At 40.2% G+C, this 26,469-nt stretch overlaps 2 protein-coding genes across 22 annotated transcripts in view; one reads left to right on the plus strand and one right to left on the minus strand.

Moving 5' to 3' along the window:
• The window catches only part of RARB (retinoic acid receptor beta), a 352,738-nt gene extending 346,270 nt beyond the window's left edge, over positions 1 to 6,468 (plus strand). For all 12 annotated transcript variants that reach the window (XM_080974915.1, XM_080974916.1, XM_080974924.1 and 9 more), the window contains 3 exons: positions 146 to 350; positions 3,139 to 3,297; positions 5,013 to 6,468. In XM_080974915.1, coding sequence (XP_080831041.1) covers positions 146 to 350; positions 3,139 to 3,297; positions 5,013 to 5,209 — 561 coding nt within the window. In that variant the 3' untranslated portion in view covers positions 5,210 to 6,468. The remainder of the gene's footprint in view (positions 1 to 145; positions 351 to 3,138; positions 3,298 to 5,012) is intronic.
• Positions 6,469 to 6,522: 54 nt separating this feature from the next.
• Positions 6,523 to 26,469, minus strand: part of TOP2B (DNA topoisomerase II beta) — a 47,393-nt gene continuing 27,446 nt past the window's right edge. For 4 of the 10 annotated variants that reach the window (XM_080974539.1, XM_080974548.1, XM_080974545.1 and 1 more), the window contains 16 exons: positions 25,426 to 25,657; positions 24,662 to 24,796; positions 24,366 to 24,566; positions 22,868 to 23,063; positions 22,659 to 22,750; positions 21,635 to 21,790; positions 21,250 to 21,333; positions 20,348 to 20,545; positions 19,401 to 19,569; positions 18,440 to 18,601; positions 15,390 to 15,597; positions 14,296 to 14,375; positions 13,327 to 13,437; positions 9,724 to 9,849; positions 8,299 to 8,399; positions 6,523 to 7,014 (listed from right to left, as the gene is read on the minus strand). In XM_080974539.1, the coding sequence (XP_080830665.1) occupies positions 6,853 to 7,014; positions 8,299 to 8,399; positions 9,724 to 9,849; positions 13,327 to 13,437; positions 14,296 to 14,375; positions 15,390 to 15,597; positions 18,440 to 18,601; positions 19,401 to 19,569; positions 20,348 to 20,545; positions 21,250 to 21,333; positions 21,635 to 21,790; positions 22,659 to 22,750; positions 22,868 to 23,063; positions 24,366 to 24,566; positions 24,662 to 24,796; positions 25,426 to 25,657 (2,413 nt within the window). In that variant the 3' untranslated portion in view covers positions 6,523 to 6,852. Of the gene's footprint in view, positions 7,015 to 8,298; positions 8,400 to 9,723; positions 9,850 to 13,326; positions 13,438 to 14,295; positions 14,376 to 15,389; positions 15,598 to 18,439; positions 18,602 to 19,400; positions 19,570 to 20,343; positions 20,546 to 21,249; positions 21,334 to 21,634; positions 21,791 to 22,658; positions 22,751 to 22,867; positions 23,064 to 24,365; positions 24,567 to 24,661; positions 24,797 to 25,425; positions 25,658 to 26,469 lie in introns of all 10 variants that reach the window. The other 6 variants (XM_080974544.1, XM_080974547.1, XM_080974543.1 and 3 more) reach the window with 5 other exon arrangements.

Raw genomic sequence — 26,469 nt, forward strand, 5'->3', positions numbered from 1 at the left:
GGCCATAACCTGATGTGGTCCTTTCCCAATGACTGGGACAGCCCCTTCATCTGCTTTTGAAGAACACATCCAGACACCTGGACTCTATAAATTCCATAATTGCAATGTCCATAAACAAAATGACTTTTCTCTCCCCGACCCCCAGATCCTTAGAATTTGCACAAGATACACGCCCGAACAAGACACGATGACGTTTTCCGACGGCCTTACACTGAACCGAACTCAGATGCATAACGCTGGATTTGGTCCCTTGACGGATCTTGTGTTCACATTTGCCAATCAGCTCCTGCCCTTGGAAATGGACGACACGGAAACTGGCCTGCTCAGTGCCATCTGCTTAATCTGTGGCGGTATGTCTTTGCTTTGTCTTTTGATATGCTGGAATGAGCACAGGACAGAGAAGAAGTTGGGTTCGACAAGTGCTAGTATCTTCAGGGTTTACTAGAATTCCTGGAAATGAAAAGTTGTTTCCAAGGAGACGTTTCTACTGAACTTGCCTAGGTCAGTGTTCTTCAGCTTTGGGCCCCAGATGTCGCTACACTACAGCTTCCATCATCCCTGACCATTGGCTAACCTGGCTTGGATGATGGGTGTTGTAGTCCAACATCTGGGGGTACATGGCTTTTTGAGAGGAAACAGTGGTGTGGGGAGGGGGGAATGACACTATATGGTGCCATGGTGTGTCACCAGGACAAGTGAGAATGCAACCATATGACAAAATGGGAGCCGATGTAGCCAGAAATTGCCCTTCTGTCTCAGCTGCAGTCATGACAAAACAGGCTGCAGAAAAAGGGATGAAATCGCCTCTTCCCTATGAACTCCATGTGGATCTTTATTCCTCATATCACTGGTTTCCTGTAATGATTTAATTTTTGAAGAAATGTTCTAACATGGAATTAGTTGGAAGTCATTTTTTTCTTCTTTTTTGGTATTATTTTTCGTTCTTTTTCCTTTTTTAGGAGAATATAATGTGTTATATTTTTGATTGCAATTTATGTTATTATGTTTACATCCTTGTAATTTTGTTTTTGTATTTTCTTCTGTTTTTGTATTATTTGTTCGTTTTATTCAATGCTTGTTTGTATGAAGTGTGTGTGTCTGTCTCTGTGTGTGTGTGTGTGTGTGTGTGTGTGTGTGTGTATATATATATATATATATATATTAATGCCCCTTCCCTGGATTTGGGGCTGCTGAGAAGGCAGAATCTTCCATTTCTGGACTACGCCTGTGCCAAAGGATTTTGAAGCTATTCCTAATGTATAGATATCATGTGCAGATATCTATGCAGCAGTCCCTCAGCATCAAATCCTACGTACATTACAGATAAACCATTGTAGGGTTGAGTGAACCACAAAATTTTTCACAAATCCTGTATTTTTTAATCGCTCGAGACTCTTACAGATGTTTCATCTAAACAGGACAGTCCAAATTCACCTCACAGGTTCCTTTAGGCAAAATCTGGAGGCAAATGTATTAAACAGGAAGCACTAGTGACATGCCTCAGATTTATTTATTTCTAACTCAATGGCTCTTAGTTAACTCAGTGTTATGCTGACACCTACTGGCACACAGGGGTAATAGCATTGCGCTCCGATCGAGAGATGAAATGGCCAGAAAGTATCCCATAGAAAAATAAAACTTTTTGAGTTGGATTTCATTTTACAAATTCAAAATGAGTAAAGCTATACCTTATTATTGGTCTCTTAAGTAAACACAAATATATAGTTAGTTATGGCAGTGCAATTGTCTTTGCTTAGAGCTTTAGAGAGGAACAGGAACTTGTTAAATACCGCATTTTTCGCTCTATTGGACGCACCGGACCACAGGACGCACCTAGTTTTTAGAGGGGAAAATCAAGGGAAAAAATATTATCCCCCCCCCAGCCCCAAAGAGCAAAGAAGCCAAGACAGCGAGCAGGATCCATAGCCGCGCAACCTCTCCAGCGCAGCTAAAGAAGACAAGGCAGCGAGCGCGAGCCATCCCGCTCACTGCCTTGGCTTCCTCTTTAGCCTTTAGCAGCATCTTTAGCCTTGCACAACGGGATGGATTGTGCCCGCTGTCCACCGGGGCTGGACTAGATGACTCCTGGGGTTCCCTTCCAACCCTGCAATTCTATGACCTTGGAAGGTGTTGGGGGTCTCCACCACTGGAGGCTTTTAAGCAGCAGTTGGGGGACCATCTGCCTGGCGTTCTTTAGCTGTAATTCCTACATTGTGAGAGGGCTGGGCTAGATGACCCTCGGGTGGCCCTTCCAACTCTATACAGTCCTACACATCTGCGGCAGGAGATCCACAGCCACTTCACACAATGCCCACTCCCAATTTTCATTGGAGAGACATGTGGCTTCAGTGTCTAGATAGGTACCCCCCTACCTGCCACTCTCCCCCCACCCCACTTAAGCCGAGGGAATTCCTGCCCAGAGAAGCTCCCAGGTGAGGCAAGGGTTAAGATCTACCTCTGGTAAATGGCTTTCCCTTTTCTCTTCTTCTTCTGTGCTATTTCCTTCTTTTGTGTTTTGTTTAATCTGTTTTTATTGTATACTAAAATAAAAGCTGCAAAGTTTCCTTTTTTATAATATCCCCCCCCCCAAACTAAAACGTTAATCTAGATAAAAACACTGATCCAGAGGAAAAGAAAGGGGTGGAGAAAGGACGAAAAAAGAAAAAGAGGTAGAGATTGAGAGATTTTTTAAAAGTTGGCTTCTTTAGCCTTGCGCAGCCTCCCGCGGCTGGAGAGATTGCACAAGGCTTTTCTAGAGGAGGGAGAAGGGACTGACTGACGGCATCAGTCCCTTCTCCCTCCTGGGGAAAAGCCCACAAGAGCCGCACGAAGCTTGTGTGTGGCTCTTGGGGCCTTTTCCTGCCTGCCTCCCCCCCTGCATTCGCTCCATAGGACGCACAGACTTTTCCCCTTAGTTTTTAAGACGGAAAAACTGTGTCCTATGGTGCGAAAAATACGGTACATTGCCAGTTTGTACAGAAAAAGCCCAGAAGTGTCATCATGCTAGCTTGGAACTGGGTCATGGAAAGCAAAGAATTTGCAATAGGCAGAATTTGGTCATGTTAATTTGAATGCCGACACTAAAGTTTTGCTGTTCACTGTTTTTCACCGCCTGTAATATTTGTGTGTTTTTTCCAGACCGCCAGGACCTCGAAGAACCAGCTAAGGTAGATGAACTACAGGAGCCATTGTTGGAGGCTCTCAAAATATACATCAGAAAAAGAAGACCCAACAAGCCTCATATGTTTCCAAAGATCTTAATGAAAATCACAGATCTACGCAGTATCAGTGCAAAAGGTAAGCTAGATTCCTATGGAATAATGACTCTTGCTTGGTAGGGAAACATTTATGCTCTGATCTCCAAATGGAATTTATCTAGAGTCCTGTGCCCAGCTATTGACTCATGTGACCCAACCATGGATGAACTTGATTTGCCATGCCGTTCGAGCGGCGATGGGCTTGACCCATGGCTGCTTTCAGTGCAGAGGGGCGTATGCAAACCCCAGCACTATGTACATGCATACCTATCTCCAAGAACAGCCCCTCTAAATGTAGAAGCACCTTCTTGAAGAAAACCTTCCAAGTGATTCTAGCGCACCATTATTTCTGATTATTTTTTCACTGCAGTCATGCCCTGATTTGCCAAAGTGCAGCTAAATAAACTCACGGTTCAGCACATAATTATGTGGACCAGAAGCGGCGCATGTCTAATTGACACATTTTCCTGGCAACAATGCTCTGATGCGTGGGACCAAAGAAGCAGACCTACAAAGTTTCTAAAATCCATTCATTCAGAGTTGTCCTTTGACTTTTGTGGCTTCCATGCTGTTGAACTGTTTATACTCATGCAGTCATCCTCTATTTGATAGAGGCTACATTGCTTTATTATACCAAATTATTACAGAGAGCATAAAGGATAGCAGTATATATATTTAGCACTGTATTAAGCTAAGAAAGTTTTCCAGGAATTTCTAACAGTCAATTTATATTATTATACTTTATTGCAGGAGAATGAATTCCTAACACCTGGCAGCTGCCTGTGTGTGTTTGTTTTCCAGGCAAACCTTTCTTGTACCTCTCTGGTTTTACAAGAAATGGTCCCCCTTTGATATGAAAGCTGCCTTGAGTGCCTAAATGTCAGAGAAATAAATGTAACATAGTTTATTCACCAAAGAGATTATGGCTGTTTAATGTGTCCGCAGTGTTACACCCTCCTTTCTTTGGGGCTTTTCCTCCTTCCGCAGCAGTTCCTTGGAGATGCCTTAAGTGTATAAACTCAAATAACCTTGTATATAAGGACAAACAGTCTCTAGACAGCATGGTTACATCCAAATTCATTATGTCCATGATGAAACATCCCTTCTGCTAAATTGCAGTATTCACCACTTCCCAAAATCCGTTTATGTAAATCACCAATAATAATAATTTTGCCATTACAACTTAACCAATTTTCCCATTTTGCTTAGCATCATGTGAGCAGCCCTCCCATTTATCAATGTATTATAGCCACAACCCAACAGTGTTTGTCAATTAGTATAGTTAACTCTTAACTTTTCATAAGGTTATGGTTAGAAATTATTCGCTCCAAACCTGGTGTCCTCACATGCTTTTCAAATTGAAAGTTTTAAGTGGTAGGTAACGTGTTTAAAGGTCTTAACTTACTTGTAAATGTTTCCAGTTATGTTTCAGCTTTGGAACCTGCTGAGATATATGTGAAAACATAACCCACCAATTGTACAGAGAGGCTTTTCTCACACTCTCTGTGACACAATAATTTCACTTTCACGTTAGGCAGAAGTGATTAAAAGCAGCCTACTGATTCATTAGTTCTGTTAGTAAACCAATTTATAAGAGGAAGTTGGGGGTGGTTATTTGATTTCTGGCAAAAAGCCTGAAAGAGAGGCTAATCCTAGTCTCTGGGTTTCCTGTCCCCTGAAAGCTGTGCATTTTCCTTTAAAGAAACCTGACTTGATAAATTTAAATCTTGTTTTTGTTTTTTGTCTTTTTAAAAGGTGCTGAACGTGTTATTACACTGAAAATGGAAATCCCTGGCTCTATGCCGCCTCTCATCCAAGAAATGTTGGAAAACTCAGAAGGACATGAACCACTGACCCCAAGCTCAACCGGGACCACAGCAGAGCACAGTCCTAGCATCTCCCCAAGTTCCGTGGACAACAGCAGCGTGAGTCAATCCCCACTGGTGCAATAAGACGTTCTCCAGCGACATTCCTAACATTTTATAGACAGGGATGAGACGCAAGAATAGTCTTTGCTGCTGCTCATTTTCTGGACTTATATATAAACACACTAAAACCCAACAAGGACCAAGAACTTTTCATGTGTACCCGTATTCTATGTACACACACACATACCCCAACAGATGCCTTGCAGCTTAACTTGAAACCATAAACTTTTGAAATGCTAAATGAACTAGTTCATGAAATAATAAACTAGTTAAGCTTCAGTTGTTTCTGCTGGAAATCCAAGATTGTACGGTGACAAGACAGATCTCAAACAAGAGGTTAAAATTATGGTTTTTACCCATTTCTGATGACTTTGTACATAAACAAAATATATGGGCCTGTACTTTCTCGACTGGATGTTTGGTGCTTTTCTTTTCTCTTGCGTACATGAAATGACCCAGACATCATGCTTACGAAATGGACCGCTTACATGTCCAGGTGAAAAAAAGTTCTGAGAGAGACATTCTAATTTAGTTAGGATGAAACCTTGTCTTTGCTCTTTTTTTTAATGGCCTCGGTTTGTATTTCTTTCTTTCCCAGTAAAAGGAGACAAAGAAATTCACTGCACTAGCAGAAGGAACTTCTGTATACATGTAACTGCCAGACCAGTTATTTGGATGTATTTTGTTTTACTGTTAATGTCACTTTAAAATTTACAAGGGGGTTTGTTACTTGGCTGACTTCTCTGCATTTAAAAATAAATACTAAAATTTTAACTTCAGTTATAGCCTTCAAGGCAGAAACACTTTCCAGTGTTAATGTTTTTGTTTTGTTTTTCTTGTTCACAAGCTGTTAGGGGGATATTTGTGGGCTAATAATGACCAGGCATACTCACTACCTCTGAATTGGTGACACTAGTGATAACAAATATGGAGAAACTGTCCCCCCCCCCCAAAAAAAAGCCCCACAGTCGTCCTCTCTGGTAACAAGGGGCTGTCACTAGAATACCCAAAAGCAGAGATGAGAATCTGCCTCTTTGACTTTGTTAATCACCATAAAACAGAGTGGAAAATGTGGTAGCGTGGTTACAATTTTTAAGTGTCAGTTTCTTAGGTTTCATTTTAAAGCACTAGTGAATTTTTTTTATATATTCTAGCAAGTCTGTGATGTACTTTCACTGGCTCTGTTTGTACATTGAGATTGTTTAACAATGCTTTCTATGTTCATATACTGTTTACCTTTTTCCATGGAATCTCCTGGCAAAGAATAAAATATATTTATTTTATACCTGTGGTCAAAAGCAGTGTCTTTTTAGTCCAAGCCCCCAAACGCAAGGAAATGGTTTTTATAATTTTTTTTAATGTTTAAACTTCATTTCAAAAAGCAGGTTTGCAGTTTGCAACCATGACAGTTAAAATGTGTGCTTTTGCACAGCTCCCTAGAACATTTCTACAAGCCGGTCAGACAAATACATGACATTTCAATGAGTAAAAAAGAGCATAAAACTGTCGGTGTAAGAACAAAATGTTAAAATGCCTACGCACAATAAGAAAAAACCATCAATTACATCATCACATAAAATAAGTCAAATGTACAAAAAGTCTGCGACAAAAAGGGACAAAAGGACAACATAAGATATTTGTTGGAAGTTTGTGTGCTCTTTGGGCACTTAATTAAACATCGCATAATCGTCATCTTCATCAGACTCTGCAAAATATTTCACTTCTTTTCTTGCCCGTCCAGTCCGCGGCCTGGAGGCTGCTTCAGAGGCAAACTCTGAGGGGAAGATGTCTACATCTGAGTCCTGATCAAAGGAGGCTTTCTTCGGTTTCTGTTTGATAAGGATTTTTATTTATTTTTTTACAGTTAGTGAAGACCACACATGAAGTGTTCTTTTAACATTGATTCGATACTTTAACTGTTATCTAAAATCCCTGCTTAAGGCAACCAAAATCTTCAACATACATGTGCTTGTAGTCTAGGAGCACTCCTGGTTTCTCAAAGCAGTTTCTGTGACTTAGCCCAGTTTGCCAGCTACAGCAATTCCTGCACTGCGATAGTCTGGCCTAGTTGTCCATGCTCCTGCCTGGCCTACTGTAATGGACTCTGCATAGACATTACCTCAAAGACCGCACGTTGCAGCTACTGCAGAATAATAATTATTTATTACATACCCCGCCCATCTGGCTGGGTTTCCCCAACAAAAGATTAAAAATATATTAAAACATCAGTCATTAAAAACTTTCCTAAACAGGGCTGCCTTCAGATGTCTTCTAAAAGTCAGGTAGTAGTTTATTTCCTTGACTTCTGATGGGCGGGCGCCCCTACCAAGAAGGCCCTCTGCCTGGTCCCCTGTAACTTGGCTTTTCGCAGTGAGGGAACCGCCAGAAGGCCCTCGGAGCTGGACCTCAGTGTCCGGGCTGAACGATGGCGGTGGAGATGCTGCTTCAGGTATACTGGGCCGAGGCCGTTTAGGGCTTTAAAGGTCAGCACCAACACTTTGAATTGTGCTCGGAAACATACTGGGAGCCAATGTGGGTCTTTCAAGAATATGTCCGCTAGGCTGGTAAATGGAGCAGCTTGATGAGACACATGTGTCTTCACTTCTGAGAGCATTGCATTGTCTGCCAGTGAGCTACCAGGCCCAATTCAAGGTGGTAGTACTAGCATATGAAGTCATAAACAGCTTGGGACACAAGCACCTAAGAGCACATCCCATATCTCCAGCTCTACAACCGGCAAGGGAGACGCTGTTGAGGATGGCACTGTTGGCACTGATCCATGAAAGGGTGTTCTCTGTGATAGTTCCCCATTTGTGGAACTGTCCTCCCTGCATCCATCTCTCTCTTTAGTAATGTGCAGGAAGAACTTTAAACATTCCTGTTGACTCAGGAATTTGATGGCTGAAAGATACTGTCTCTGGAAACCTTAAGGTTATTAGGTTTTGTAATTGTTTTTAAATGTTTTGTATTAATGTGTTGGTGTTTGCCGGCAGAAATCTTAAATTATTATTATTAACCTTCAAACTGACTATTGTATTCTCCAGGAAGAGAATGTTTATGTTGTTGGAATAGAAATAATACAAGTCAGAATAACTTGTTGGTGCTGAATTTACCTTGCTTGGCGTAGACTTGGGTGTTTTCTTCCCTGGGTTATATTCTCCTTCATTTTCAGAACCAGATGCTTTCCTTTTCTTTGCTCCTCTGCCTTTTCCTACTAAAACATTAAAGAAAATATATATGCAACAGTTATTTATATGTTTCATAATAGCAAACTGGATTATCTCAAAGTTATTTGACAGTTTTAGTAGAATAGATTGAATCAAGCGGAATTTTTTGACCTATGATTCTCTACAGGAATTTGTTTATGTGTATTAATAAAACACATTAGAACTGAAATTCCTCTACAAAAATAAAGGTATTAAAAATACTTCCCAATACATGCTCCATACCTGAGCATCAAAAGAAATGCAGCACATTCTTTTGCCTCTTCCAGAAACGTCAGACCCAAATTTCCACAACCCAAACCTTTGTACTAGTGCAAAATGAAAGCTAATGCTACCAATTTAGCAGCTCAGTATCTTCTATCATCATCAAACAAGACATTAATTATGGAACTCAAATTCTATTTCATTTCACAGGAGTCTCATTTTTGGGACTAAAGAACTGCGGAAGAAGTAATCCTTTGATTGCTAAGACAACCAATAGTTACATGAAACTTCCCTTTCTTTTTGCTGACTGATTACAATTACAAAATCACTTGCCATTGTTAAATGTTCATTCACCATTTGTGGACTGATTTAATTATTACAATTCACCACTTAGCACAAGAGTTGGGAACCTTTCAGGTGCCAGATGTTGCTGAACTACAACACCCATCATCCCTAGCCACTATCCATGTTTGCTAGGGCTGATGGGAGTTGTAGTCCAGCAACATCTGGAAACAAAGGTTCCCCACTCTTGCTTTAGCATAACTTCATGGGCTTTCATGCTCAGTAAGGGCTACGGCCACAGCTGCATTCACAGAAAGAAAAGCATTGTGTTCACTATAAAGTTTATAGTAATAGCACAGTGTGCCTTGCAGTTCACAAACTCTTCCATTTTAAAAAAATACTTTCTCTTTAAAGTGTATTTTTGTTCTCTTGGCGACAACAGTTGAACACAAGATTTAAGGTCTGCTAAGGGTCTGGGAAGCGGGTGGCACTGTGGGTTAAACCACTGAGCTTCTTGGGCTTGCTGATCGGAAGGTCGTGGTTCGAATCCCCGCGACGGGGTGAGCTCCCGTTGCTCGGTCCCTGCTCCTGCCAACCTAGCAGTTCGAAAACACGTCAAAGTGCAAGTAGATAAATAGGTAAAAGGTCAGTTTCCCTTTCACGTATTAACAGCAAAAACGGGAAAGAAGTGCAGCAGCTCATTTGCACTCCACCCCTGCTTCATTCCAATTAAACGATCTTCATTCCGAGATGAAGAAAAAAAGAATTGTTATTCCCTACTCACACATTGCTACATCAAGTGAAAATAGGCAACATCCAAACTGTTACCTTTGGGAGTTGCAGCCTTCTTTGGGATGCCAAATTCAGGTTCTGAATCAGAGTTTATTATTTCCATCTTCTTGGGCTTAGGAGGTCTTTTCGGTTTAGAGGGCACATCCGCCGGCAGTTTTGCTGCTAATTATATTAAGAAATACTACATTACCATGAGTACAACAGATTCTCCCTACAAGTACGCAGAGCCCCTACAAAGAAATGCTCTGTTTCTTCCCTACGTTTTATTTTTCACTTTTAAAGGCTCAAGAATGACTTGTGATTTTCTGCATGTGTGGGTTCAGATATCCTTTGTGTTCATTGCAGTCCCAGCCACCCACAAACTTACTTGATTTGTTCAACAAGGAGGAAAGGATTAGAAATCTGACTTTGTTAAAGAAGATTTGATGCAAAATCATGTGGGTGGGAAAGAATTACACAGGACTATGTTATCTGGAATATTCCAAAAGTTAATAAAAATGCCCATCTTTCTATGGATCTGTCTTGCTGATTATTTGATATTCTTTCCTGGTATCAGTCCCATATCTTCTGCAACCGTTTTTTCAAATCTGAGCAACATGTAACTCTGCCCCTATTAGCAATTAACTGTACATCAGTATTTTCTGCTTCTGATTTTAATATATACAGAAGAGTAATTGCAGTGCTTCTTGAAGTGTTATATTGTGTGTTGAAAACTAAATTCCAGATTTGATTTTTTTTTTTTTTACACAACTCATATGTAGATGAATTTTGGAAAACAGATGTAGGTATGCTTGATTTATTATAGGAAATATTAGTGAAATTCAGAAATGGGATGCAATACCCTTCTGGTAATATAGAATATCATTTTAGTAATATACGTTTTAAGTATTAGTTTGAGTGCCCGGGGTTCTGTTGCGTATTTTGTTATGATTAACATTATCCCTCTGTGATACTATGGATTTATCTTTTTAAAAAAATATTGGGGCACTACGGAAGAATTGTGCTAATATTAACAACAACGAGAAGAAAATATGTAGACAAGTTTCTCCTTGATCTTCTTCCGCTTAGCACAGGCAAAGTTTACGTAGAATAGGCAGTGGGCGTCTGACTCGCGTATTTTGCTTCAGTCTTTCAGGTTTCCCGTAATCTTAGTTTAGGCTGAAGTGGGAGAATGTACAGTGGTGCCCCGCAAGACGAATGCCTCGCAAGACAGAAAACCCGCTAGACGAAAGGGTTTTCCGTTTTTGAGTTGCTTCGCAGGACGAATTTCCCTATGGGCTTGCTTCGCAAGACGAAAATGTATTGCGAGTCTTGAGATTTTTTTTTCGCTCCCCCCCCCCTTTATCTAAGCCGCTAAACCTTTAATAGCCTTTTAGCAGCTAATCCGATAAGCCGATAAGCCTTTAATAGCCGCTAAACCGCTAATAGCGCTAATCCGTTAAGCCGCTAATAGGGTTGCTTCGCAAGACGAAAAAACCGCTAGACGAAGACTCTCGCGGAACGGATTAATTTCATCTTGCGAGGCACCACTGTAACAGTGAAGCAGGGCTTTGCGGAGGCAATATATGCACTTTCAAAGGGTGAAGGTTCATTATGCATAAATGTAGACAGCAGACAGTTATCCTTTCATGCTGGAACTGCATTTCACTCATTCTCCAAAAAGGAGGTAAGAAGAAAAACTTGCTACGTCCAAAGAAGTGAAATCATGGATATCTCTACTAAGTAGTTTTAAATACAGTGGTACCTCGGGTTAAGTACTTAATTTGTTCCAGAGGTCCGTTCTTAACCTGAAACTGTTCTTAACCTGAAGCACCACTTTAGCTAATGGGGCCTCCCACTGCTGCTGCACGATTTCTGTTCTTATCCTGAAGCAAAGTTCTTAACCCGAGGTACTATTTCTGGGTTAGCGGAGTCTGTAACCTCAAGCATATGTAACCCAAGGTACCACTGTACCTTGGTGATTTTTTCTTCAGACTGAAAGGTATATATTTTCTTAGCTGTCTATTAAAAAACATATTAACATATTTAATTAATAATACTATGAACATTAAAGGACTTGGCAGCCAGAAAATCCTATTCCATGGGTAGGTAAACTAATGCCCGGGGGCTGGATCTGGCCCAATCGCCTTCTAAATTCAGCCCACAGACAATCAGCGAGTTTTTACATGAGTAGAATGTGTCCTTTTATTTCAAATACATCTCTGGGTTATTTGTGGGGCACAGGAATTCGTTCATTTTTTTTTTAATATAGTCCAGCCCCCCACAAGGTCTGAGGGACAGTGGACTGGCCCCCTGCTGAAAAAGTTTGCTGACCCCTGTCTATTTAGTCTCTGCCACCTGCAGTCTGAAGGATAGCAAAACAGGGGAAGACCCTCAGCTTGAGCCAGTAGACAGACGTTACCAGTCAGGGTACACAGTTCGAAGTTAAGTGGACCAAAGGTATCCCCCCCAAAAAAAACCCCAATATATTTAGAGGTGGATTATGGAACTAAAAGGCTTGGCACTGATGCTTAAAGAATACAGTGGTACCTCTGGATGCGAACGGGATCCGTTCCAGAGCCCCATTCACATCCAGAAGCAAACGCAACCCGCGTCCGTGCGTGTCGTGATTTGCCGCTTCCGTGCATGTGCGTGATGTCATTTTGACCATCTGCGCATGTGCGGGCGGCGAAACCCGGAAGTAACACGGTCAGTTACTTCCGGGTCGCCACAGCATGCAACCCGAAAATACTTATCCCGAAGCTACTTCAACCCAAGGTATGACTGTAGTATTCAGGTCATGGCTTGCCATGATATTAATTTGGCTCTAGTTAATGCTACTGGGACGTGGGTGGCGCTGTGGGTAAAACCTCAGTGCCTAGGACTTGCCGATCGTAAGGTCGGCGGTTCGAATCCCCGTGGCGGGGTGAGCTCCCGTCGTTCGGTCCCAGCTCCTGCCCACCTAGCAGTTTGAAAGCACCCCTAAGTGCAAGTAGATAAATAGGGACCGCTTTATAGCGGGAAGGTAAACGGCGTTTCCGTGTGCGGCGCTGGTGCTGGCTCACCAGCTGCAGCTTCGTCACGCTGGCCACGTGACCCGGAAGTGTCTTCGGACAGCGCTGGCTCCCGGCCTCTTAAGTGAGATGAGCGCACATCCCTAGAGTCGGATACGACTGGCCCGTACGGGCAGGGGTACCTTTACCTTTACCTTAATGCTACTACAGTGGTGCCCCGCAAGACGAATGCCTCGCAAGACGGAAAACCCGCTAGACGAAAGGGTTTTCCGTTTTTGAGTTGCTTCACAGGACGAATTCTCCTATGGGCTTGCTTCGCAAGACGAAAATGTCTTGCGAGTCTAGAGATTTTTTTTTCGCTTTCCCCCCCCCCTTTATCTAATCTGCTAAGCCTTTAATAGCCTTTAATAGCCTTTTAGCAGCTAATCCCCTAAGCCTTTAAGCCTTTAATAGCCGCTAAACCGCTAATAGCGCTAATCCGTTAAGCTGCTAATAGGGTTGCTTCGCAAGACAAAAAAACCGCTAGACGAAGACTCTTGCGGAACGGATTAATTTCGTCTTGCGAGGCACCACTGTACTTCTTTTGCTGCAACACAATAGAGCATATTTTAAATGAGCAAGCTAACCAGCAAATCCAAATACTTGCCTTTTTTAGCAACTACCACTTTACTTGGAGGTTTCTCTGTCTGTTTCTGAGTAAAAGAGGAGGAGAAGACTGGTGTTGAATCTTCGTCATCACTGTCAAACTTGGATGTATCTAAATAAAAGGTTTTAACATGTCATGTCATCACCCTTTTCACAGTTAGGCTAAATATAGGAACACTCTCTACTTCCTCACATTAAAATTAAACTTACCCCCTCCACACACACACACACACACACACACAAGATCTTAAACAATGTTTGAAATATGCTACCTCCCATTCAAGCTTACCAGCATTCACTTAATTCGAAGATTACAAAGTTTGTGCCTTTGTATGGGTGACTCCTTCCTGACCCCCACAGTGGCAGATAATGGATGGGTACTTAATGGGGAGAAGTGGTCGGCTTGCTCAGCACTGGATTGCACACCAAGTTGTCTCACTGAGAAACCAGTGCAAGTTATTTTTTATCATCATCATTATTATTATTATTATTATTATTTACTGAATTTATATACCACCCTATATCCCAGAGGTCTCAGAGTGGTTCACAGAACAAGTTGAAGCATCGTGTAGTTTATACAGCACTGTCCTGGTCTTCTTAAAATCTAGCAACTTTTTTACAGCTTGTCACATCTCAGGGATAGACCACAACAGGGCAGACCTACCGTTTTCCGGGACATGGGTTCTGTGAGGGGGTTGGCATCTGGAATGAGCACAGTGGCAGAGCTTTTTCAGACAGCTTTTTGGGAACAAGACTAGCACATTGCATACTAAACATCTTTTGCTTCCTTAATGCTCGTACAATTCAAAGTTTTGAAATCTTGGCGGCTGACTGCCTGACTGGAAAATGATCGCTCCTTGAGGTATGCAATTTGAGGCAGACCTAAGGAATTCATATATTCCAAGCACATAGCTATCTTTGTAGATATATCAGAAATACTCACTATATTAACATATATATATATACCTACCAATATTGGCTTTCCGGGAATAAGAAGGAAAGGTGAAGAGGTTGCCAAAGTCTTGATTAGTCTTCTCTGGGGAAATCTTCCTGTTATAAAAATGAAAACTTAAGTATCTCTTGCACCATGCAAACCATTAGTTTGCATTAACCATTAGTTACTTTTACAAGGGCAGAAGCTCTGCACAATCTGCAAACATGTAAGCCCAGTGCAGGTCACCAGTCATGGACCCTGATTCACCACTTGTACCAATTCATAAGCACTATCTGATTCAGCTTGGGGACTGAAATTACTGAACCCTTGCCCACCCCATTCAGTAATGGGAAAACTAAACTAGATCCAAAGGCTTGGGTGCTGTTCGCACCTGAATTGTATCTCTCTATCTCTCCCCGCTCCCCCACCATTACAACCAAAGAAAGAAACCTTTTTTATTTTTGGCCAGAATTATATTAAATTTGCAGGCAAGGTTTCTCTCCTTCTGATGACTTGAATCTTGCTAAAATTTCAAGATAGCTACAGTTGTTGTTTTTTCTCAAGAGCAATGGTCACAGTTCTGGGGTGTGAATCACTTAATCCCTCCTACCATTTGGGGGGCAGCTGGCCTGAAAATTGCAGCCATGAGAGAGGTGGTATTTGGGATTCACCCAAATCCAAGGCACACCTTTTTAAAGACATGCCTAAATGGGGACAGGAGTTGTCAAGCACCTGACAAGCCACAGTAGTTGGCTGTTGGGTATTAATAGTGCAATACTGGGCTATTCTACAGAAAACACATATTAATAGGTACAGATGAGAATCCAAGTTTTTAAGGCAAAGTGGGTCGTCCACATGTTGTGGACTACAACTCCCATAATCTGTGATCACTGGCCATGGTGAGTGGGGTTGATGGAGGTTGTAGCCTAAAACATCTGAACAGCACCAAGGTGGCTTGTGCCTGGTCTAAGGATTTTTATCAAAGAGTGCCTCAATGGCATGTATCTTCACATTTCAAAGGACAATAAGGCTAAGATAAGCACACCAGGGAGGACTGGCCACTTCTTCAAACAGGTAGATTTGTTCTTGCATATTTCTCAGACACACTTTCCTGAAGTTACTGCACTTACTCTGGAGAAGGTTTCGATTTGACTGGGGAGAAGTCATATTCATCCTTTTCTAGACCATCCGAGGGCTCAAATTCATCTTCTCTGTCATTGATGATGGGAGATGTTTTTATTTTCAGTTCATCTAGATCATTATTATTGTTAGCATCTTCGTCACCCTCACCATCATCTTCCTCTTCCGAGAAATCAAAGGTGTACTTCGGCCTTTCAGCTGTGAAGACAGATAATGGCATCAATATTTATTTGTGAATTTCTACACTGCACATTCTAGGAAATGTCAACCCTAAAGTGTCTGATGCAAGATACCGTGCATACCTTATGAAAACAACAAAACGTGGAGGGTATGGCAGCTTAGAGAAAGATGAACAAGTAACTTTTCCCATAAGGAATAAAGACTAGCAGCCCATCCATAGGGAGACACTAATGATCTGTAAACAACAAAGAAATGAACTACACTGCAATCTCCTCTAAAGGAAAGCTACCAGAAAGCTCTCTAGTAAACGGACATGCAAAACTAAGCAAACATTCCTTGATGGAACTGTGTCATCCATCTTGACAAAAAGCACCATGTCTCCTCGTACAAACCGATCCAGACCCTCCGCTTGTCATCTGAGGCCCTTCTCTATGCTCCCCGATTGTGGAATGGTCTCCCCAGAGAGGTTTGCCTGGCGCCATCACCACATGTCTTTAGACACCAGACAAAAGCATTCCTCTTTACCAAGACCTATGGCTATTAAATAATCTATGGTCTATGAAAGTGGGGGGACGGGACTGTTGTTATTATCATTTTACTATTAGGCCATCCATCAATATGCTTTTTACTGTTTTTATCATGGATGTTTTGTAATGTGTTTCTAATGTACAACACCCTGAGATCTTTTGATAAATGGCGGTATATAAAACGAAATAGTAATATTTCATAATTGTTGCATCAGTTTGCAAAGGACTGTAAGGGGTCGAGGGCTTGAGGGTTGTGCATCCAACTCTGTCAGCACCACTTTAGTTTCTGGTGCTTCCTCTCCTAGCATTGGCTTATTTGTCTTCTTTATTCCTTTGGGTTAATTGATCTAGCTGGGTGTTGTTTCAACTGCTCTGGATAGCGCTCTAAACCAATGGTGTGCTTTAACTGCTGGCCAATTGCCAGTGAGATGATTTTCTGACTATCCAATCAGGTTTTAGCCTAGGCCAATTTACAATAAAGGGACAGAGACCACTCCCTCAAATCACTTCCACCTTCAGTAAGCTTGATATTTGGGTTAATAAAATGTGATTTGCCTCTTTAAAACAGGTTTTGCTAGTTGCCAGGGTGAGATAGGCATTTTCTGCCCAGGGCACCAGAATGCATGTGAAGAAAAATAAAACTCAGACAAACAATAAGTAGTTTTGTGCTGAAGGCAGCCCTGTTTAGGGAAGTTTTTAATGACTGATGTTTTAATGTATTTTTAATCTTTGTTGGAAGCCACCCAGAGTGGCTGGGGAAAGCCAGCCAGATGGGGAGGGTACAAATAAATAATAATAATAATAATAATAAGTAGTAGTAGTAGTAGTAGTATTAACTTGCCATTCATTTTGTTGCACCTGATGGCAAGAAAGCACCTCCATAATGGCCCCCTGAAAAACCACTTCTGTTTTTAGACACAGGCTAAAACCACTGTAATCTATAAAGGCTTTTAGTGGGGTTTTGAATCCCATGAGTATATTTTCTGTTAGTGGTTTTACATGGAATTTAATGCTGTTGATGACTATTTTGTTTTCTGCTATTGCTTTCTTTTGGGTTTTGACACTTTTTTGTGCGAGTTGCTTTTGCAATTTAATCAAATTGTAAGCCATCTTGAAAATCAAGCTTAAGAGTACACACACACACACTCACACACACACCCTGTATTGGCTGAGTCCTGGAATACCTGCTCCCTGCCTTGTAGGCATTTTTCCACCTGCCTGAGAGGGTGCGGCTGACTCCACCTACGAAAGTAAGTCGCTGCTGAACAGACTCTTAGACTGGGGTGTTGCAGAGGTGGGGATAGTTTGTTGCTGTTATTGATATTTTTTGCATCTTTATTTTAGATCTTAGATTTATGTGGAAACTGTTCAATTTGTTTGTGTGCTTTTTTGATATTTTATTTATTGTTTATGACTACTTTTGTTATGCTTTTAATTATGTATTTTTCTCATGTTGTAAACTGCATATATGTATATGTGTGTACACACTTATAACAGGGAGGTAATAAGATTCACTCAAAATCATAGCCTTGCCAAGTGCCAGGATGAGGAAGTGTCAGTATCTTGCCCACTGAGCATCTATTATCAAAGATAATTGTCTCTATGGGATGAGTGATATTCACTTTGGTCCTTGGCATCTGAAGTTTTAACCAGCTTGCATTACACCTATTTTCTCTTAATCCTGCCAGTGAAAGCATGTTTCCGGGGGGGGGGGGGGGGACTTGTTTCTGCATGTTTGGCTTGAATTCCCTGGCTAATTTTATCCAATTAATCATTCAGTGGGTCACCTACCTTTAAACATCTGTTTTAAAAAGTCCGTAGTTTGTATCCTGAGACCAAAGCTATGCAAAATATAGGGTACATTTTGATGCTGTGATAAACCACAGGTAATCATGGAAATAATACACCACAGCAAGCTTTAGGCTTGTACACTTTTCTCCTTGAGCATAAGCTGTGAAGATGAATTTGGAAGCTTTTACTTCTGTCAACCACCCAATAAACTGTGGTTAATTTTAGCTGTGGTTTGTTTGAAACCATAGGTTACGAAGCTGGCTTTTGAGAGGGAGGAGAGTCAAACCTAAGGCTGCGGCTCATACCCCATGGTTTGCATGATGCCCAAACAGTCATCTGTTGTGCAATACTGTACATTGCAAGAAGAAAATTATGGTGAGCCTTTATGAAGGTATATCCAGTGGAAACCCTGTGCACGCAAGCAGGTACAGTGGGCAAGTATCCCTTGAAAGGAGCAGTACCCCCCCCCCTTTAGCTAAATAGCTCTAGAAGGCTCTCATTGCATTCTGCACATAAACTGAAAAACACATTTTCATTATTACCTGCAGCTCTTCTAAGTAACGAGTCTCTTGGAATAATAACAGGTTCATTTTCTTCCAAGTCACTTTCAGATTTAGATTCATCATCTGACCACGGGTTCCGTTTCTTCACTTTCTTCGCACTGGACTTTGTGGCGGAAGACGGTGTTCTTCTCACCCTAGGGCCTAGAATAAAATTTAATTCTCAGTACAGTAAAGCATCTTTTATTATACGTACTCCTTACACAGTTTTTTTAATAATCTGCATTAAAGCATTTTCATTTTCCAGGTTAATTATGTTGAAACACATTACCTCATTAAGCACTCCCAATACAAAATGCAGGATGCCAGTTTTGAAAATCATGTCATATAAAATGGTAAGATATCTACAGGAAACTTGTCCCCTTTGCTCTTCACTGAATCCAAAAGAACTATTGCATTTGGCAAAACACCTGACCAATTCACACCTTTCACGAGTCTATTAACCAAAGGGCAGAGCAACAAATAAGCCACACTAATCAGTATCAATGCTTCCCTGAGAACCATGGAGACCACTTAACATGGGTCCCTTTGACTTGAGCACATAGTCCCAACCAATCTAAACCATGCGCTTGTTCAAGTTCTTTCAGAAAAGACTGCCAAAATACAGAGCTGCTTCTTAAACCCAAAGTCTTTGGCAGCCGTGAAGAGAGGAAAACTCTGGGTACCCAGAAAGTAGCTGCACACTGAGATGTGCAGTTCTTTTTTTTAAAAAAACAATCATATATATGTCTATATCTATATCTGCAGCATATCTATGTGCTATTGCTTCAGGCATTACAGAGCAGTTCTGCACACTGAGTATTTGGCTGATGATGATTCTTGGAACAAGGCACTGTGAATCTAGACCCACTCAATTTCTCCACATGAGCTTTCCTTCTGATATACATGAATTCAGCTAGTAATGCTTCTTAGTGACATCCAAAGTCACTCTCTGTTTACTTACCAGGCTCTTTCTTCTCTCTCTTGGGCTTAGGTGTTTTGGCCACTGGGCTGGCCACTGGGCTAGCCACTGGGACAGAGGTATTAAGCGAATCTTCACCAGCACCTTCCACTGGTATGCCACCAAACTCTTCATCAAATTCCAGTTTTATTGCTAGAGTATCCAGTTCTCCCTGGAAATTTAACCAAACTAATTAAGGTCAATGTAATGGCTGGGTGTAATAAAGTTTGCTGAGCTGATACAATATTCCAGAGTGCTTCTAGGAACTTCAATTCCTGCAGGGCTCTCTATCTGGTCCTTAGGACTCCCCCAGGTCACAACTGTCCTTGAAGTCTGCAAACTTCAATTGGACAAGGCAGCTGCCCGTGTTTTGCCTGAGGTTACCATACTTGATCATTTTATGTTAATCATCTACCAGCTTCAGTGATTGAATGGATTCCAGAAACAGACTGGCAAAGTTCTGGTTTGATCTTTATACCCTGATCCCAGGCCATTCAGGGCTTTATCAAGAATTGCCTCCTCCCATATGAACCTGTCCAAGTCACTTAATTCAGTCTTCAAGACCTTTTCTCTGTGTCCCTTTTAGCCAATGTGTCAATGGGCCAACATGAGACATAGGGTGTTTTTGATTGTAGTGCCCAAAATTTGGAACAGCTCCCCTTGACAGGGATGTCTGGCTCCTTAGTTGCTAAGCTGTCCACTTCTAGATGGGCACTGAAGACAGCCACTATGGGCATTTTAAGTTATTTCCTCTTAATTTACTTTTGCTTTACCAATGCTTTTAAATCATATTACATTTATTGCTGTTGGTGTTTTAAATTTATGTGTTTATTTAGCATTTCTGTAATTGTCTTTAAGCTGGCTTGAGTATGTTTGATATAAAAAGCAGGGTATAAATTGTACAAAAAAAATTAATATAGACGAATCAGGAACAAGAGGTATTGACTTGCCTTCTTCTTTTTTAGCAGTTTCTTACTGGCATCAGCTTTCATAGCAGATGTAATCTGTGGAACTATTCTCCTACCAAATGGCGATGGCATCGTCTCTTCTAAGTGAAGTTTCTTCATCTTGGGCTTACCAACTTTGCCTTTAATAGGTTTTGCTGTCATGCCAGACAGGACATCTTCTCTTTCCTGTGCTTCTACTTTCTAAAAATAAACGCAAATGAAAGAAAAATATAAACATCTCCAAAGAGGAACTATTGCTACTACATATAGAAAATCTATGTCTGCTTGAAAAAGAGAGAGTATAAAAACGTTAAGAGGTTAAAATAATGCTATAACTGCATTACATCATTCAAGACAGGCAATACTAACTACTAATCCTAAGGAATGTTTGAGTAATACATCTGAGTAATTTTGGACAAAGCCTTATGTAAAGCAGATGAAATATTATTATTAACTATTTGTCAGTCTTTGAGGGGATCTATGTAATTCCTCCCATGTCTTCAATTTGAGAACCAGTCAAAAGCTTTTAAAAGAGAAGTATTATGCATGTAATGTCTTTGCCAAGAAACATGGGTAGACCACGTTACGAAACAAGTATGTAGGAAAATTGGGCAATAAATAAACAATTATAGACGCTCAAAGCTAAATATGCTGAACTCAAATGCAAAACCTACGGACTGGTGAAACCCCTTGGATTCTGGGTTTTCTGCCATAGTAACAGCTGCAGCAAATGTATGTCTGAGAACATAGCTCTGAAGTGTAAAATTACACAGATCCTCATTTCACCTCTTCTGCCAACAGACTTTGATATATTAAAAAACAACAGTTTTGCTAGACTACTTGCTGAAACAAAAACTATGTTGACAAACTGAAACTGAAACATTAATCCTTGGTGCTGTACATACATCAAGCTCTTCTACAAAGGCTGCTAAATCTTCTTTCCAAAGGTCTGAAGGAGATTTTCTCTTGAGGTCAGCGAGATCCTTTCCCTTCAAGGTGACAAATACAGAAAGGATTTTTGAACAAACATATTCTGAACATCCAAGATAAGCAAATGTTAATGAAACAAAACTAGGACAGTGACTATACAGTAATCCTCATGCAAAGATCTGTACATATTACCTTTTATATACATATGTTTGATCAATAGCATTGTAATGGTGAAACCAATGAGCAAATTCTGAGACACAAGTTTGGGTTTGGGGGGATAAATTTTAGAATTTAGAATGCAGCTGCACATACATCAGACTAGGAAGTACTTTCAGGTCAGGAACTCTGAAAGATACCTACTTTTGTGTCCCGCTGCTTAATGATTTCTTCTACTTTCTCTTTAGTAAGACACCACAAAGACATATTTAAGATGTAGTTGAAATCTGGGCCTGAGGTAGATCCGGAAGAGTCGGAACTGTCATCATTGAGGTTCTGCATTTCTTCTTCTTCTGCTGCCTATAATAATAATAAAAATAGTCATGCTGCTATTCATATATCCTACGGCTACAAAGGGATACTTAAAGACTTTGTATTTTATTTAGGTTCAATTTCTACAACACTGGTGATCTACAGAGGGGAAGCTCAAGGAATCCTGGTAGCAGCAAAATAAATAAATAAAATGGGGAAAAAATCATAGCATAGTACCCAGGACACAAAGTTCCAAAGCTGCTATGATATGCAGCTAGAAATACACAAATCTCTATACAATACAGCAGTGGGTTCTCAAACAATCTAACCTGAAATGTTTGAAAATTACTGTGGCCTACCTGTTACACAATGCCCCTGTTGTAGGAGCAGAGTTACTCATGAAATTGTGGCAGATGGAGGCAGAGTTTGGCATAATCAGAAGACAATTATTTACATGATTTTCTACAGACATCTCATTCATCTTTGGAAATTGCTAATTTCTTTGCCAGAGCATTTTCATTGGGAGAAGGAGTTCTGCCACTCAGCTTGAGGTACTGAAAGGATAATCTCCAACTGTTGTCATACTACATCTCTCATTCTCCCCAGCCATCATGGTCAACGGCCAGGGATGATGGGACATGTAGTCCAGGAAATAGCTGTTTGCTATTTCTGTACAGCTCCATAAACTATGTGGCAAAGACCAAAGCCAACAATGTAATTTCTCTAAGATAATAAACATCCAGCCAAAGCTGTATGTATAGCTTGCATTGGTATAAATTAGTTAACTACTCATAATTTGGGACTAATTTAAGCTAAACATCCGCTCATACAGAAGGAAAGGCCCAAGATTAATATTGTTACATATTTTCCTTAAAAAATATGTTAGAGGGAATTGATCGTCGCCTAAATAGTTTACCTTTTCTTGTGCTTCTTTCCAGGCTTTCACCGGGTCAGATTCATAGCCTCTCTGGACTAACATTTGAATCAAATCTCTCTTTGATTTATTCTCTATGTGAAACAAAAGAAAACAAATTACAATTTTTAAAAATGGTATATGTTTCTATTTTCCTTCACTTACATCTTTATCAATTTCATAATGCACTTTAAATTTCACATGTTTCTTACCTATGGTAATTTTCCCTTGTATTTTCTCTAGAATAAAGCGAGCCTGATTGTTAAGCTTGGTGGATTCTGCCCCCAACATCCCTACAAGCCACTCCTTGCGCAAGCTGTAGTAGTTTAATCGTAAGTCAAAGAATTCCTTCAGAATATCTTGCACAGTTTCATACTTCTTCAGACACCCCATGTGATCAAATAGCACCTGCACAAATATAAAATGTTTATTTTCTTTCTTTCTTTTTTAAAAAATAAGGTTTTATTAAAGCTTTTTTTGTAATATAATAAAAGAAACTGATCTAAATAAAAACAAAAACAGAGAGAGAAAGAGAAATGAAAACTCAGGGTCCTCTCTCAAAAGTAACTCTTAACCCTTGCCTAACACGAAAAGTTGTGGACTATCCCAATTCTCACCTGGGAGCTTTCCTTTCTTCTTTCAGTCTCTAACCCTGGAAGGTCTTCCCTTCCCAGCCAATGTTTGATTATTTCAACACTGCATATAGTTAAGTACGTACAAGATATGTGAATATTTTATATGACTGCACATGCAACTAACGTGAAGGTAGTACAGCAAGCCTTTAAAGAATTCTCAATTCAGATTCAATTTTATTTATTTGAAATAAATTTTAACTAAGCTGGTACTGATAGTTTTTCTGGGCATTTAACAGACTTTATGCCAAGTATATATGATTTTTTAATTTTTGTCAAATTCAAGTATTTCATATTAAAATCATTATCCAAGTATAGAAGGACTTTGGCTTGACTTGCAATTCAGCATTCTATTTGTTTGTAAATAATTCATGCTGTTGAAAACAATGAGGTGATCAGAATGCAATTAGGTACACGTCTTGAGGATACAATTCTTTTTTCAAATTCAAATGGCAATTGAACTCCCATACCCACTTTCAAAGGGAGATATTGAAAGAGTTAAGAGCCCCCAATTTTGCCAGGAGTTTGGAATTCTCAAATCTTGAGTAATCTCTTTAAAATTATAGACCAATCACCAGCTGAGTGAGTCAAAGTGTTTTTATTCTAAGATCACCTGAACAGGCATTGTGCAGGTTGTACAATTTTTAAAATGACCAAATATCAGACCCATCTGTACTTAACATCAGATGTCAATGAAATTAACAACTATCTGACATTTATAAGACATCTGAAGGCAGCCCTGTTTAGGGAAGTTTTTAATGACTGTTTTAATGTATTTTTAATCTTTTGTTGGAAGCCGCCCAGAGTGCTGTGGAAACCCAGCCAGATGGGTGGGGTACAAATAAATTATTACTAATGGGGGGAAAGTACACTTTTTACACCAGATTTGTCTGATAAAGTTTTGAAGTTAAGGTTTACCACCTCAAATTACTATTAGCCCCCTTTTGCTTTTTGTATCGAAGGAAATATGAAGTGAGGCATTTTAGTCACATGGTATACAGAATATATTGCTGCCACGGCAACAGAAAAATGATTAAAGTGCAATTAGTTCTGGTAGTCAAACATATAGAAAAGTTACCATAGAATTACAAGTTAAACTTGTCTGAAGCTTAAAGACTTTGTGAAGTCCAGCAGCCTCGGCCTGAGCAAGCTTTTCTTCGGTCATTTTCACAACAAATTTCACAGTTGTATCAGTGTGATACTCCTTGTAATCTGAAATTAATGCTGGTGTTTTTTCCGTTCCATTCAGCATCGGCTCTAACACCTGTTCTTTGTAAACCTATACAGACATTTAAAAAGGAGGGGAAATAGTTATTTAAAAGGGGGGGGAAATTACAAACGTTCAAAACTGAAAATCATCTTAAAAGTACTCACCTGAGTCCATGTTCGAACTGGAAGCTCTGTGATTTCCACTGTGTTCCTGTCAACCACAAATATTTCCCCACTCACTACATATTGGTTCTGACCAAGTTCCTGGATCATTCCTTTGAAGTTTTTGTAGTTTGGAAGCTGTAACGTTAAGGATTATTTGACATATTAGCAACATGCCCCCTAGTAAGCCTTGGTAAAGTTTTCTTTATTTCTAAGAAACTAAAATATTGAGTGATGCTCTATCGGCATTTAAAACTAAAATGATGTCCACCTAGAAACTAGCAGTATAACATTATTTCTGTGGGCAAGTCCAGTCCAGCAATTCCTCCGTACAAAGCTGCATGTAGGTACCACAAGGAGCAGTTAAAAGTTAGGATGAATCATGGCAGCCATCGTGGCTACACCTTTTTCTAGCAGCCACAGCTGTGGAAATGGCAGAGGTGCCCCTTTGTGTATCACCTTTCCACTCCAAGTCTGAAAGTTACTCTAGAGAAAACCTAGTGAAAAGTTGCTAGCTTTCCTATATGTGAGGACATCTTTGCTAAACATGGATCATGGCCAATTATTGAATCATTTGGTGACTAAAGAACTTCCATTTTAGTTCTGCAAATTTTAAAATTTCTTTGAGAAAACACATTCATCCACAATAATATCATATTTTGTCAAGATGGAATAAGAATAAAATAAAGGCATATGAGAGGGGTCACGAGTTTGTCTTCTTTATGAAAGCATTATAATATATTGGTCTGCAGTGAACATTTCATTACCATAGGATGTGGGTCCAACCCGTCCAGCATTCTTCTGACGTTGTTCACAATCTCTCTGGTATCGTAGTTTGGAATTTTACATGCCCATCCGGTTCCGATGCCCTCAGCACCATTTACTAAGACCATGGGAATTATGGGAATGTACCATTCAGGCTCCACACGCAAGTTATCATCATAAAGGAATTTAAGCAGATTATCATCCACTGTAGGGAAAAGCAGCCTTGCTAAAGGGCTTTAAAGAGAAAGGAAATCAAGGGTTTTTTTAAGTTAATAAGTTATAAACTGTTCTTTTTATTGCACCAGCTGAGAGCATCATGGTTCCTCTAACATACTGCACAGCATTCTCAGTAAACAATAATGCACTCAACAGGATGCCTGTGCATGTATAAGAAGCCTTTGAAACAGACTTTGAGGTACAGCCTTGTGCATAGTAAAGAATGTTTTTCGTCTCTTTGAAATCCGTTAGTATTAAGTGCACTTAAACTGGAATTTGCTTAACACCAAATCAGGCCACTGGCCTATCTAGTTCCGTACCGTCTACCTTCACTGGAAGCAGCTCATGAAGACACCAAAGATTTCTGTCTACTTATCATCTGAGTTGTCATCGTTATATTTGTTTTAGCATTCAGGATATATTTTTAGCTCAATATTTTCACAGCAGAACACTACTTTGATACCATAGCTCACTGTCACTGCACCTACTAAACATATACCAGAGATATTATGCAAGCAGCCTGTGACAGATAAAAAAGTAATCTTTAATTCCAAATCCTACAGTTCTGGGAAATGTTATTCAAAGTAAAATCAGTATCATTTTACTGGTGCTTGTTCCTATAACATTTCATCTTTTTCTCTCTTCATTCGTTGGTCTGGTTTGCCTGTAATACTTAACTAGGATTTCCTTAGCCTAATTATGGTTTGTAGGAAAACCCAGCAGACAAACATAATTTGTGTTCCACCAACAAACCACAACGTGAAGACATTGTATATTTTAACTATAGTTTGATGTTAAGTCCAAACCCAACCCCAGTCTTGCTTTACCAT

The sequence above is a fragment of the Podarcis pityusensis genome (genome assembly GCF_964106645.2).
Source record: "Podarcis pityusensis genome assembly, chromosome: 12".
Lineage (NCBI taxonomy): Eukaryota > Metazoa > Chordata > Lepidosauria > Squamata > Lacertidae > Podarcis > Podarcis pityusensis.